General features: G+C 43.3%; 1 protein-coding gene across 1 annotated transcript in view; it reads left to right on the forward strand.

Moving 5' to 3' along the window:
- The window catches only part of CYTIP (cytohesin 1 interacting protein), a 54,390-nt gene that overhangs the window by 28,792 nt on the left and 11,586 nt on the right, over positions 1–14,012 (forward strand). Inside the window, exons 4-6 of the mRNA XM_077447656.1 lie at positions 1,861–1,957; positions 10,492–10,585; positions 12,501–12,567. Coding sequence (XP_077303782.1) covers positions 1,861–1,957; positions 10,492–10,585; positions 12,501–12,567 — 258 coding nt within the window. The remainder of the gene's footprint in view (positions 1–1,860; positions 1,958–10,491; positions 10,586–12,500; positions 12,568–14,012) is intronic.

Here is a 14,012-nt window from a genome sequence, read left to right on the forward strand (position 1 = left end):
ACGATATTGCGTCAGTGAAATCAATCACACTAAGTTACACTTTTAACACTTTTTGGGGACCAGTGACACTAATACAGTGATCAATGGGAAAAAATATGCACTGTCACTCTACTAATGACACTGGCTGGGAAGGGGTTAACATTAGGGGTGATAAAAGGGATATAAGTGTGCCTAGCAGGTGTTTTCTTACTGTGGGAGGTGCTTGTACTAGGGGAAGGTATTGATCCATGTCCCTACTGTGCAGGAACATAGGATTCATGCTTTCTGTACTGAAAGAATGGTGATTTGCCTTGTTTTCATAGGCAGGCTGCCACTCTCCCTCTGTACCGAAGGATCGGCGGGTGCCGGCGGACATCGAGTCTGCAGTACCTGTCGATCAAAATCAAAATCAGATGGGCTTGGGTCGCAGAGGATGAATATTCGCTGTTGAAACACTGATCCTCAATCCGGCCAATCAGAAGTGTGTGTGAGAAAAGAGAAGACGTTTCCGAAAAGAGAAGACTCCCGATTTACCGCCGAGGAGGAGGGAGGAAACAGAAACCACTGCCACCATGATGACCCGGAGAACGAGGGGCTGCAGGAGAACAACAGGAGGAGCAGGAGAAGCCGCTGCCGAGCAGGGGAACCTGCCGGTGATGGGGTCAGACTCTGTTGTCTATTGATCTGCACAGTCATTTTCTACAGAGAAGGTCTTGGAGGACTTTTGATTCCTTCAGTTCCTTCTCATCATACCTTGTATGATGAACAGGAACTATATTGTATTATATTGTCTCTTTGGGTTCCAACTTCCAAGCCCTATTACATAGAAGTGATGGTTTCCAAATGCTGTAGCCAAGTAGAAAAAGAACAAAACAGCGGTATGCAGTTTGGAATAAATTACTCTATAATATTAGACTATATGTGTACTATACAGCAGTGGTTCTGGATGTACAATTGAATGATAGGGTAAGGAAATTATTTGAATGGCTCCGCCCACTGTCCTACAATAGGAAATAATATTTTTTTGGATATGTGATCAATAATATATGTGGATACTTCTGTTCTATGAAGGCTTTGTTGTACTATGCATTGATTGGATTTGAGGGGTTTTTGATTCCTTTAGTCCCTTCTCAGCATAGCCTGTATGGTTATATTATCTCACAGTTTATTATCACAATTACACCATTATATAAAATTATATAAAATAAATAAATAAAATAAAATAAACAACTGATGTATGATTATGAGATTACACTGTTGTTTATGTAAAAATAACAATAATTTGTAATTCAGATTTCACATTGAGCCATGTCTAAGCCCTTGTACACACGGTCCAAAATTCCGACGAAAAATATCCGATCGGACCGTGTTGTCAAATAATCCGACCATGTGTGGGCTCCAATCGACTTTTTCCGTCGGAATGTCCGACCAACAAAGTTTGAGAGCTGGATATAAAATTTTCCGACAACATGATCCGATCAGACTTTGTCTGACTGTTTGTAGAGAATTCCAATCGGACAAAGTGCCACGCATGCTCAGATCAAATTACGAGACCAAAGCTATTGGCTACTAGCCTGAACATAGTCCCGTCGTAACGAACAAACGTCATCACGTTCTGAACGATCTGATTTTCCGACAAATTTGTCCGACCGTGTGTATGCAACACCAGTTTCGGACAAAATCCGTCGGAAAAAATCTGACGGATTTTGTTGTCGGAATGTCCGACCGTGTGTACAAGGGCTAACATTGATTTTTTTTAAGTTTTATTTCTGTATTTGCTGTAGCAGTCATATTAGCATGTTAGAAAATGAAGGTAATTATGGGTTTCAGAAGGGACAAGAGTGCAAGACTATAAACTAAATGCCACTATTTGATTTTTAGACGTACAAATTACAGTATGAAAACGGCTCAGACATGAGGACCTATGTTTGCAAAGTGCATGAAAACAGTCCATCCAGTAAGGCTGGTTTGAAAGCAGGTACGTTTTTCTTCTTTTTGGATTTTTTATTTTTTTTTTTAAATCAGAAAAGGTTTATTAAGGAAAACGAAGTGGTATCCAAAACAACAAAAGACATTTCTCAGTTCCAAAGTCATACATAGCATATACAGAAGAGCACTTCTACCGCTCGTTGAGCATTGGTACAAGCATAGCAGATCGGTGAGCTCATATAACAAAATGTAAAAACATCACTGCATATCTTCAAAAGAGACATCATTTGAATTGCACAACATGCATTACAAATTAGAGCAATAACCTGTCCACCACTAAGCCTAGAGGGCTTAGTCCCAGTAGGGTTGATTTACTAAAACTGGAGAGTGCAAAATCTTGCGTAGCTCTGCATAGAAACCAATCAGCTTCCAGGGTCTTTTTTTGCCAAAAGCTTAAGAAGCTGAAGTTAGAAGCTGATTGGCTACTATGAGCTGCACCAGATTTTGCACTCTCCATTTTTAGTAAATCAACCACAGAATGTCCAAACCAAGAGAGCCAGTCAGGAAAATTGCGGTAAGTATTTGATATTCAATTTTCTATTTTCCTGACAGCTCCATGTCAGCACATACATGGGAAATAACTAGAGAAAATACAGGGTGGGTATTAATTAACAGAACATTTTTAATCAACATGAGGCAGAGCCTATGACTCTGTGCCCACCGTAGTTCAATACAATAGTGAGTAAGGAAGGTCTTGATGATCAAATGGCCATCCATGGACTCACCTTTCGCTGCTGCCCAGAATGTAAAAATACTGAAAGTAGCATGCTCCCTGATGTCAGGCAATGCCAAACCCTTCACTTATAGGCCAAGGTTATAGCTTTAACTATCCAGGAAATGGTTAGCCTGTTGAATGCTTTGAGCCCTCGCTTGATCCTGTTGGAAACAGAAAGTGGTGAACTGAAGACCCTAGGGAGGATGTGACCTCTATAGGAGTTTCAGGTTCTCCTGATGTGAAGGTGACCGATTTGGCTATCTTGGACCGAGAAGAATGTTGGCAGAACTATTTCTTGGTTAGATGGAATAAAGTAGGCACCTTCAGCATGCATCCTAGCAGTAGAACTAGGACCCCTCTCTCCGCATAAAAAGGTTGTGAATGGCTCCTTGCAGCCCAAGGCTACAATTTCTGACATACCTCCCAACTTTTTGAGATGGGAACGAGGGACACCTACTAGCAAAAGTATGTAGGCATAGGTCCCCATGCCAAGCCCCCTTGAAGGAGAATTAACCCCCAAAAAAAGATAATTAAAACCCACAAGTGCTTTTTTTTCTCCTACTATTCTTTTATATTGGCTTTTGAAATTGACAGATGCAGCAAATTATAAATTGGATGAAAGGTTTAGCACTGGGAGACACTTTTTGAAAGATAAATAGTGCATTGTATATACAACTATACAGATCAGACCAAAATGAGGGACAAATGAGGAGGAAAGAGGGGCAGAGGGACATTGCTCCAAATCAGGGACAGTCCCTCAAAATCAGGGACAGTTGGGAGCTATGATCTCTGAGACTCTGCCTTCGAAGGACATTGTGACAAAAAAGGCTGCTTATAAGGTTAGGCGCCATATTTTGCGAGAACGTATCTGAAACCAGAAAGCCCAGGACCATGGGTAAGTCCCATTTAGGGAAGCAAAGTTTTCTAAGAGGCTTTAAGCTCAGGACCGCTTTGAACAATTAATTGAACAACAAGGCTATTGGCGGCCCACTGGATCCCTGTGAAGGCATACAGGGCAGAAACATGACCCTTAAGAGTACTAAGACTTAGGTTCATATCTAGGCCTTTTTAGAGAAGGACCAAACTATTATTTGGGGGGGAGGAAGGAGAGAAGCCTTGGGTGGAAGCAAAGTCCTGGAACTTGATCCGCGGTTATTGTGAGTTGCATTAGAGCTCGGTTTTCTACACTTTAGCAGGGTACCAATTACAGCATTTGAACAGTTTGCCTCAATCAGCCTCTGCCTTCCAAAATCCAAGCCTCCAAGCACCCACCGCCTCTGAGGAGATGGATAAAGTACTGGACCCTGAGACGGCAGACCCAGGGATACTGAAAATTACTTCAGTGGCTTCAAAGTCAGTAGACACAGAAGAACTACAGGCGTTTGGGTCAGTTGGGTATCACTGACAGAACTGTGACTCTCCCTTTTATCAGTCTTCTGAGAAAGTTGAAGATTAGTGGTGGAAAGGCATATGCAGTCTGAAAAGACCACGCTGCTGTCAGAGCAACTGTCACTGCTACCTGTGGGCAAGGTAGATTGGTGTAAAAGCATTGTCAGTTTGGCATTTGCTGGTGATGCAAATAGGTCCACCCCTGGCTGAAAAGCCCAACATATCAACATTGACAGGTTTGTGGATTTAGGAACCACTTCTTTATTGTCTAACTGATGTCTTGACAAATAGTCTGCCTCGAGAATGGAGGGACCTGGAATGTAGGCTGCCCGCAGATGGAGAAGAAGTGACTGAGCATCCCTGAATTGTAACTTGAAAGGCGAAAAAAGGGTTTGAAAGGCAGCTCTCACACAGGATGTTGAACATTATATTCTTCACTTGACAGGACCACTTGCCTTGGGCTACTCTCCCCTGGCAGGTAGTTCCCCAGCCTCAAGTACTTGAATTGGTCGTAATTACTATCCATTCAATTGGAAAAAGGGAATGACTGGACAAAAAGATTATAGGTGTCTAGCCACCAGCTTAGAATCTTCTTCACCTGCGATGATATTTGAATCAATTGGCTCGTGTTCTCTGACTTAAACTTGGACAGGAAACTGAATCAGCAAGCTCAGGCCTTCCACTGAGTCCACGTAACCATGGCTATTGCAGCTTCTATGGTCACTACTACCTATTGGTACTGTTTTGGCTGCGAGAAAATTGGCTATCAGTGCAGAACAAAATCTTTGATGAATCGCTGAAAATGTCTACTCTGGAAGGGACACCGTGCTTTGATGAGTACCTATACACACTCCCATGTATATAAGGTATTGACTAGGTATGAGATTGCTTTTATTTTTTTTGCTTTTTTTTTAAGTTGAACTGCCAACCGAAGACCTGAAGAACTGACAGCACTAGCGTCTGGTGTGAAGGAAGAGTGTCTCGATTCTTGGCGGGCGAAAGCAGATCGCCTAGGTAATGGTAAAATTGAGCTTCTCTCTGCCATAAAAGGACCACCAAGGAGAGAATAACCTTGGAGTGCACCCTTGGAGAGCTATGAAGGACAAACAAACAAACTGAAGATGTAGAGGCCCCAAGGCGAGGCAGGGATATTTTGGTAGTTTTGATGTATCGGAATATGAAAATAAGAATCTCTTTGATCCACGGATAGCCACCAATCTCCTGGTTAAACAACTTTCAGTATGGTTTGACATGATTCCATCTTGAAGTGTTCTTTCCTTATAGATCTGTTCCACCACGTTAGGTCTATAATAGGACTCCATCCTCCTGATTTTTTCCAGGGACCAAAAATATTGGAGAACACATGCCCGAGAAGCGTTCCTGACGAGGCACTGGGATGATTGCTTCCCAGAACAGCAATGTGTTTATATAGGAGGGAAGAGTCTCCCTCTTCACGGAACAAAATCGTCATCTTCGTTGAAATGAACTTGAAGAGCGACATCTAGCGAAACAGACAAGTGTGACCCTCGGATATGGTCCACAAGACCCACTTCTCTCTTACATTGGTCCATACTCTTAGAAACCAGAGCAGACTGGCCCCTACTGGAAGGGATGGGTGAACAAACTGTCAAAACGACTTAGAAGCTTCCTGCAGTTGGGCCCAAGCTTTTCACCCACACTTCCATGGCTTGCCACTGACACCAAATGCCATTGCAGGCTTGCATGCCTCACCGGCTAATACGTAAATCTTTTGAGGTCAAGGTCAGCTCCTTATCTACGGTATCCTAAACATTACTGTGTCTTATACAGGCAGAGTCACATGCCTTGCCAACCTCAACAGGGCAGTATCCACAACAGGCGACTCATCCTATTACTTGAGGTTTTCTTTCCTTAAAGGATAAAGTTTGGATAAACAGCTGGAAAAATAAAATTTGTTATTTATCTGGGGTCCATTTTGCCGTTGATGTATCTCTAAATTCTTTTATGAAAGAAAAACCCAACCATTAAGCCGATATGGTTGAAATATTTCATCATCCAGCTCATCCTCCCATACCAAGGTGCGTCTGACCGCCCTCACAAAATCATTCATCTCAGTGAAATCAAACCTGCCCCCGATCTACATTTTCATCTGAGTTTTCTCTCGGATCAGAGCCAGAGGAGTAAGCTTCAGTTGGTATTGGTAGCTGCAACATCGGTTGCATCCTGGGTAACAGAGGCCATCCTTTGCACTGCAGGGTATCTCTGATTAGCATATGCTTCCAATATTTTTGATTTGTCTGCCTCCCTCTCTCTTGTGGCCTCCAAGAAGCAAGTTTTGCAAGTCCTTTGCCAGGGAGGGCCACATTTGGACAGGCAGCATCCCCTTGGTTGTGGCTGTGGCCGCGTACACACGCGCGGACTGTTCGCCCAACTTTGTCCGTCAAACAGTTTCGGCAAACAGTCCGCTCAAACTTAGCATGGACGGACATGGCCACACACGACGGACGAACAGTTTGCTGAAACCGTGCGCGATGACGTGAACGGCACGTACGACGGGACGAAAAATACGACGTCCTATACACTGCATTATAGCTTTCGGCGTGAAAATCCTTTCTGAGCATGCGCGCAACTTTGTTTGACGAACAAGCCTACACACGAGCGGAATGTTCGCTGAAACAAGGTTTCAGCGGACAGTTTTACGGAATTTCCGAAAAACCTTGTCCGTCAAACTGTCCGCTGAAACTGTCCGCTGAAAGCCCACACACGAGCGGACTGTCCGCCCAAACACTGTTCAGCGGACAAAGTTGGGCGAACAGTCCGCCCGTGTGTACGCGGCCTGTGAGTAATGACCAGACTCATCATGCTCCTGAGGTGGCTGAAGTTTAATGAAGGCAAAGCGAAGGGAGAGGATACATTGTGCATTCTGCATCCACATCTTGAAGAGTGGGCGCAGTCACCGGTAGAATGGGGAGATCTGGAAGGGCTGCAATAAATCGACCATTAGCCATATTAAAAAAAATTATGCTAAATGCTAAGTCAAAACTCCTTCCAGGCATTCAGAAGCAATTACATACAAGAAAATACATGCCCAGTACCAGGCTTGGGCAGCAGGTGGAAGTGCAGAACACCACAACCTACGTGCAGAGAACTTGAGAGAGAGCAAACAGCTGACCTGACATCTCCTCACCTTCTGTCTTAGTCACGCGATTCCGCCTAGTCCAAGGCAATCCACACAGATCAGGAAGAAGGTGTGGTAAACCCTTGTGTTTTTTCACCTTAATGCATCCTATGCCGGGGGGGCTGGCCGAGTCCGGCATTCATGTCTATGGACGCAAATGCTGGACTTGGGAGCGTGCCCGCAAGGTAATGCATGGAGGAGCCATGAGAACCACCGGGGGACCCCAGAAGAGGATGTTCGGGGCCACTCTGTGCAAAACGAGCGAACGCAGGGCGTGGGTTCCAGCAACTCTGAAGCCAGGATCCTTGTTCCTTCTGTGATGGAAAAGCCATGCCAACCCTCCACACAGCCAGAATTTACCCAGCCACATAACAAAGACCCCAAATACCAACAGTGGGGTTCCCTCACCCTGCTCCATTTAGAAGCACTCAGTGGGGACTGCATCCAGGCAGACTCAGATGGACAGCCAGAGATTTACCCCAGCAAGGTAGGCACTATGTCACTGTGAGGAGGAAAAAAGAGGAACGTGGTGCTGGCTCAGGTGCTAAAATTTATGAGCTAAACGTCCTGTCATTGTGGGGGTGGGTGGGGCCCATACCCATGTGTGTGCTGGGCGGGGCCCGTACCCATGTATGTGCTGGGCGGGCCTGTACCCATGTGTGTGCTGACATGGAGCTGTCAGGAAATGTATTTCTCCAGACTGAGCCTCTCACCCATTTGCTTTACCCATTCAGCATGCGAGGGAGGCTCCACAGATTTCCACTACAGCAGAATCAATCTAATTTTTTTTTTTTTTGATCAACTGTTTTTTATTTATATACAGAGCTGTAAGAATACCAGATATCACGTGGCCAATATTCTTTAAAAAATGTTTGCTCCAAGCTACGTGGCCTTTATGTGGTTGCCAGTGGAAGTCCTTTTTCCCTGGTATCCTACTCTGAAAGAAACAGGCTGCCATTTTTGGCAGTCCCTCTAAATATGCCAGTCCCATAGATAATTTAAGATCCAATGGTTTCCATAAGATAATTGACCTTGAACAGTTCACTGGCTGCATTGCTTGTTCTAGGTCACAAGACAACTACTCATTACATGTTTTCTTGAATTGGGTTACTTCAAAACTAGTATTTTCTATGTTTGTTGATTGTTAAACCTTTTTTTCTTATATCTGTTCAGATAAAAAATAACCAACAGGTCATGCCCCAGCCCAGGACATGTCGTGCTGCACATAGACATCCAAAAAGCCACATGTTGGGCAACAGGGGTTTAGAGAAAATTTGTATACACACATGCAGTTTTGGGATTCTCTGGTAATTTTGTATGAATTATGGAAATACAACTGGAAGAGTGGAAATATCTAAAGATAGTTGAGAATATCCCAAAATCCAGAATTAGGAGGAAAAGAGCCAGAAATTATAGCAGGAAGTCCCTGAACCAGCTGATACACCAGCCTACTAGACACATCTATAAATTAATAATATACCTTTTTTTTATTTTATAATTTTTTTCTTATTTTTTCATTTATTTTAGTTTGGGGTGAATTTGAGGATAACATTCACTCAGTAGGCTTTTCTTTTGGGGGTAGTACTGGAGTTTAGTCATTGCATATTTTTTGCAGGGTCTTTGGGGGGATTAGAGAACAGCAGTCAGTTGTTGCTGACTGTCCCTGTGAGCTGCCTTTTTTCAAAGCACTGCACTGTATGGCTTGAAAATTAAGAGGAGAAAAAATAAAAAAATAGTGTGCACCAAAAACACTTTACACCATTACCCCACATTCCCTACACCCCCATATTTGTATTTTTCTAAAATAAGTAGAGCTACGGCCTTTAGGTTTGGGTAGGTAAAAAATGGGAAATTGTAGTTTGGTGGCAGCAGCAACATCAGGCTTAAATATGGAGAAACAAGGCACATGTGGAATTTAAAAAAAAATTGAGCCAAACCCCTCAGGTATGGGCGGGTTAAAATTGCGCAGTGGCACCACAATTTAATGGCAGCACAGACAGGTCTAAAAGCTGGAATATAAGCCAAAGAGAGGGGTCTTTCAAAAAATGTTTGCTACAGCCCTTAGGTTTGGATGCAGTGACAACAGGTCAACGTATGGGTCGCCATCTTTCTAAAAACATTACAGCTACAACCCTCTGAAATGGTGTGAAAAATTGACCAGTGGCACCATGGTTGGCAGTGCAAACAGACCCAAATGCCAAGACACAAGGAATAGAGAGGTGTCTTTCTAAAAACAGGCCTGATACCACAGAGATAAGCCAGAGAGAGAACTGGGAAGTAGTGGATTGATCTTTTTGGCTGTACAGTGTAGTAGAGGTGTGTAAATGCTAAGATCGTCTCCTCGTCTCGCCGACCAGTGAACGATGATGTATGTTGGCACAATGGCACAGTTGGGCAAATGTGCCTAGAGGTGCGTCCCCTTTAAATCACAACATTGTGGGTGCCTGCTGCCGGCATACTCTGTAACCGTGCTGGCAGGTCCCGCGGTCGTGCCATGGGGCGGAAGAATGGGGAGATGCCTTTGTAAACAAGGCATTTCCCCGTTCTGCCTAGTGACATTACAGAGATCTACTGGTCCCTGTGATCAGGAGCGCTGATCGCTGTCATGTCAGTGGTAGCCCATTCCCCCTACAGTTAGAACACCTCCCTAGGACACACTTAACCCCTTGGTCACCTCCTAGTGTTTAACCCCTTTCCTGCCAGTGTCATTTACAACGTAATCAGTGCATTTTATAGCACTGATTGCTGTATAAATGACAGTGGTCCCAAAATGGTGTCAAAAGTGTTCAATGAGTCCGCCATAATGTCGCAGTCATGATAAAAATCGCAGATCGCCACCATTACTAATAATAAAAAAAATGCCATAAATCTATATCCTATTTTGTAGATGCTATAACTTTTGCGCCAACCAATCTATATACGCTTATTGCGATTTTTTTTTTTTTTTACCAAAAATATGTAGAAGAATAGATATCAGCCTAAACTGAGAAAGAAATATATTTTTGGGGGATATTTATTATAGGAACGTCGACGGACCGTGCAATTGTCAGTTAAAGGGACGCAAAGCCGTATTGCAAAAAGTGCTCAGGTCAGGAAGGGGGTAAATCCTCCCGGGGCTGAAGTGGTTAATTTAGCTTTTTGCTTGAAGTTACTGTACATATGATTCCCCTCAATATAATGCGCACATCTTCATTCCAAAAAAAGACTTTCTGTATGTAATTACGGCAGCTTACTGAATTCTAATGTTGTGATGCTTTGTCAGGTGACATGCTGACCAACGTCAATGGAGTGAACATGGAAGGCTTCTGCCACCAGCAGACTGTTGAGCTTATCCGATCCTCGGGAAACTTCCTCAGGTAAGTGACATGACATTATACCTACCCGATACATTCGCAAATAAATGATATATCATTTTAGGAGACCCTTTTTCTGCTCTGTTAGCAGATCCATTATCAATTATGGATTTAGCAATTAACAGGGTGGAATTATATTCTGCTCACATGACAGCACAAACCTTTCTGCTAGTCCACACCTCACAGCAATTGGTGTGACACTCCGGCTTTTAAACAATGCATTTTCTAATGTCTGTGCATGGTACCTTTCCTGAAAAATACACATATTAAAAGACATCTAGCATTAAAACCCTTAAAGCACAGCTTACCAGTTCTTAGATGTGGTGGTGGCATTTGTTTTCTTTTCTTTTCCCCCCAAGCTTTTTTCATTATTTTAAGCAGAATTTAACTGTGTCTAAGCACCACAAACTGAACATTCTATTTAATAATTTTTTTATATTAAAAGCACACTCACCCATTCATTTATATCTCATTCCTTTATTTTGTAGGGAAATCACTTTGCAAAACACTCCTCTGACATATCTAGCCATGGCCATCTTGAGAAAGGGCGGATAATTCATGTAGCATTTACTTCCTGGAATCCATCTGCCCTTAGCTCATGCATGACGGCAGGAGGGTGTGCTTTGCTGAGAAAGCCCCTCCTCCAGGAAAAAAAGAAAAAAAATGCCTATAAAGACCCTTGGGATGTATGGCATCATTTTGGCCTAGGCCATGATCCAGGAAGCAAATGAAGAAATGTAAACACAAAAAAAAAGTTTAAAACAAGTAAAAATAATAAACCTTCCTATCTATTTACTAAGGCTAGTAGCATAAGTATTAAAAATAATTAATGCAGATTGAGAGAGTATAGTTCTGTCTTAACCCAGTGATCCTGCCATTAATCCTAGGGTGACAGTGTTTACTCCTTGTGTATCGAGCAGCATAGTCAGCCTAGGAGTAAACAAGTCATTGTACTTATCAAACAGATATAACAAAATGCATTCAATAGTACCTTTAACAGACCAAAAGTGATCAAATAGGAGAGGCTTATTGTCAGGGTTTACATACACTATAACCCAGATAAATTTGTGGCAGTGTTGAATTGCAAGTCTTGTTAACTTGCTGCATATTTTCACTGGCAAGTTTTACACTTGCAGAGCACTTGAAGCACATGTTCTTGTTGACGCTTTTCCAATTTGTAGCAAATTTGCGTGGCAAGTCTCTAGCAAAAGAAAAGTTGCAGTGGTGAGTCTACAGCAAGAGCTCTGCAAGTCTACAGCATGAAAATTCAGTCACAGTGCCCCCTGTGGTGGGATGAGTGGGATTGCACAGCATAACTGAACCAGAACTTGCAACACACTTGCAAAATGTTTGCAAAGAAAGTGGATCTGGAGTCATGCAATGCGGACTTGCTCTAATTGTGCAACAAACTTGTAAAGCTCGGCAAGTCTATCAAAAGCTTAGCAAGTCATTTTCAAACTTGCAGCACAAATGCTTGCTATCTGGGAAACCGACATTCAGGGCATAGCAATAATGGTAAAAGGAAACTCCTTGTCCCATCGATACTTTCCTCTCCAGAAACCCCCCCTGCTACCCCTTCCTCTGTTGCAGCCAGCACCAAAATGCCTAAGGTGGTCTTGTGTCAGATTCCAGGGGCAATGGAGACGTCACCCCTTCCGACTTCAAACATTGATTGGGCAGTCAGGGGTAGCTGGAAAGGTACCAGTGGTTCAGAATTGAGACCAGGCTTGTTATCCTCTGTGCTATTACAGCAGTGACACAAGTGGGGTGAGAGATCTTCCCAGTGGAGTTAGTGCAGACACAGTAAGGGGGTGAGCTTTCCCCACTCTATCCAAAACAGCGGAGTTCTGCTTTAACAGTAAAAACAGAAGAGAAATGAGGACTGGCAATGTCTTACATGTCCCGTTTTTGTGTGCAGAATTGAAACAGAAATTAGTACCGATATCAGACGATCAGAACTCCAAGCAAGACTGCTGCTCCTAAAGGTAAAAGACTCTGTGGTGGGATGGCTATTGGGATCCATCAGAGATGAGTGATCTGTGGTCACCATCACATTTACAACAACAAGGCTTTATGGGAAGGGGAGAAATGTGGGAGAAATGATATTGCAGCACGTTTATTGCTGGGGCTATTGTCTGAAAAACTAAGTGAAAGTTTGCCCCTAATATTCTGATAAAGCACCAAACCAATAATGATTTATAATGATTTATATCCTTTGGATTGTAAACTCCATGAACAGGACCCTCCTATTCCTTCTTTATTGAACTGTATTGTAATTGTACTGTCTCCTTTTGTATTTTAAAAGCGCTGCTCAAATTGTTGGTGCTGCATAAATCCTGTATAATAATAATATTAATAATTATTGCCTCTGGAATGATTGCATAGTTTCTATTAGCGTTGTCCCGATACCACTTTTTTAAGACCGAGTACAAGTACCGATACTTCTTTTCAAGCACTTGCCGATACCGATACTTTTTTAAATGTAATGTGACAGTTTTTAAAGCACAATACAGATTAGGTGGCACCGATATGCAGCACTGATAGGATTAGGTGGCACTGATTAGCACTGACTGATGGCTGGCACTGACAGGTGGCGGGCACTGACAGATGACACTGATGGCTGGCACTGACCGATGGCGGGCACTGACAGATGGCACTGATGGCTGGCACTGACAGATGGCGGGCACTGATAGATGGCACTGATGGTTGGCACTGACAGGTGGCTGGCACTTATAGGTGGCACTGACAGGTAGCTGTCACTGATAGATGGCTGGCACTGATAGATGACATTGATAGGTGGCGCTGGCACTAATAGATGGCACTGACAGGTGTCTGGCACTGATGAGCAGCACTTATGGGCATTAGGCACTGATAGGTGGCATTTATGGGCACTGATGGGAAGTCACTGAAATGCCATGAGCAAAGGCTGCCTTGGTACTCCTTGCACTCGGCTGCATAAAAGCAGCAGTGTCCATCTTGTTACACCTTGCCCATACTAAATGGGCTGGATGTCTGCTGCTGGCTTACTGCAGCTGAGTGCAGGGTGTACCAAGATGGGCGTCGGGATGTCCAACTACCAACGTCAACACAGAGTGTCACTTCTGTTGTTCTGTCCGCTGACTTCCGGTTGCGCCAGGTCGCTTTATTTATCTCTCCCAGGTATCTGATCTGGCATCGGGAGCATTTGTGCAAGTACAATTACTCGAAAATGCTCGATATCGGTCCTGATAGCGATACCCTTGTTTCTATAACTGGTTTATAAAAGATTTAACATAAGAATTAGGAAAAGCTGGAACTAGATGCATGCCTTAAGGATTTTTTTGCTTATTGTAAGAGACATAAAGAAAGTCTTCCTTTGGTTATTGACATTTGCAAAATGGCTTGCAGCTACTTAAAGTGGAGCTTAAAGGGAACTACTAAACAATGCAAG

This window comes from Lithobates pipiens, unplaced genomic scaffold, assembly GCF_037356315.1.
Source record: "Lithobates pipiens isolate NorthernLeopardFrog02 unplaced genomic scaffold, aLitPip1_a1.2 Scaffold_22, whole genome shotgun sequence".
NCBI lineage: Eukaryota > Metazoa > Chordata > Amphibia > Anura > Ranidae > Lithobates > Lithobates pipiens.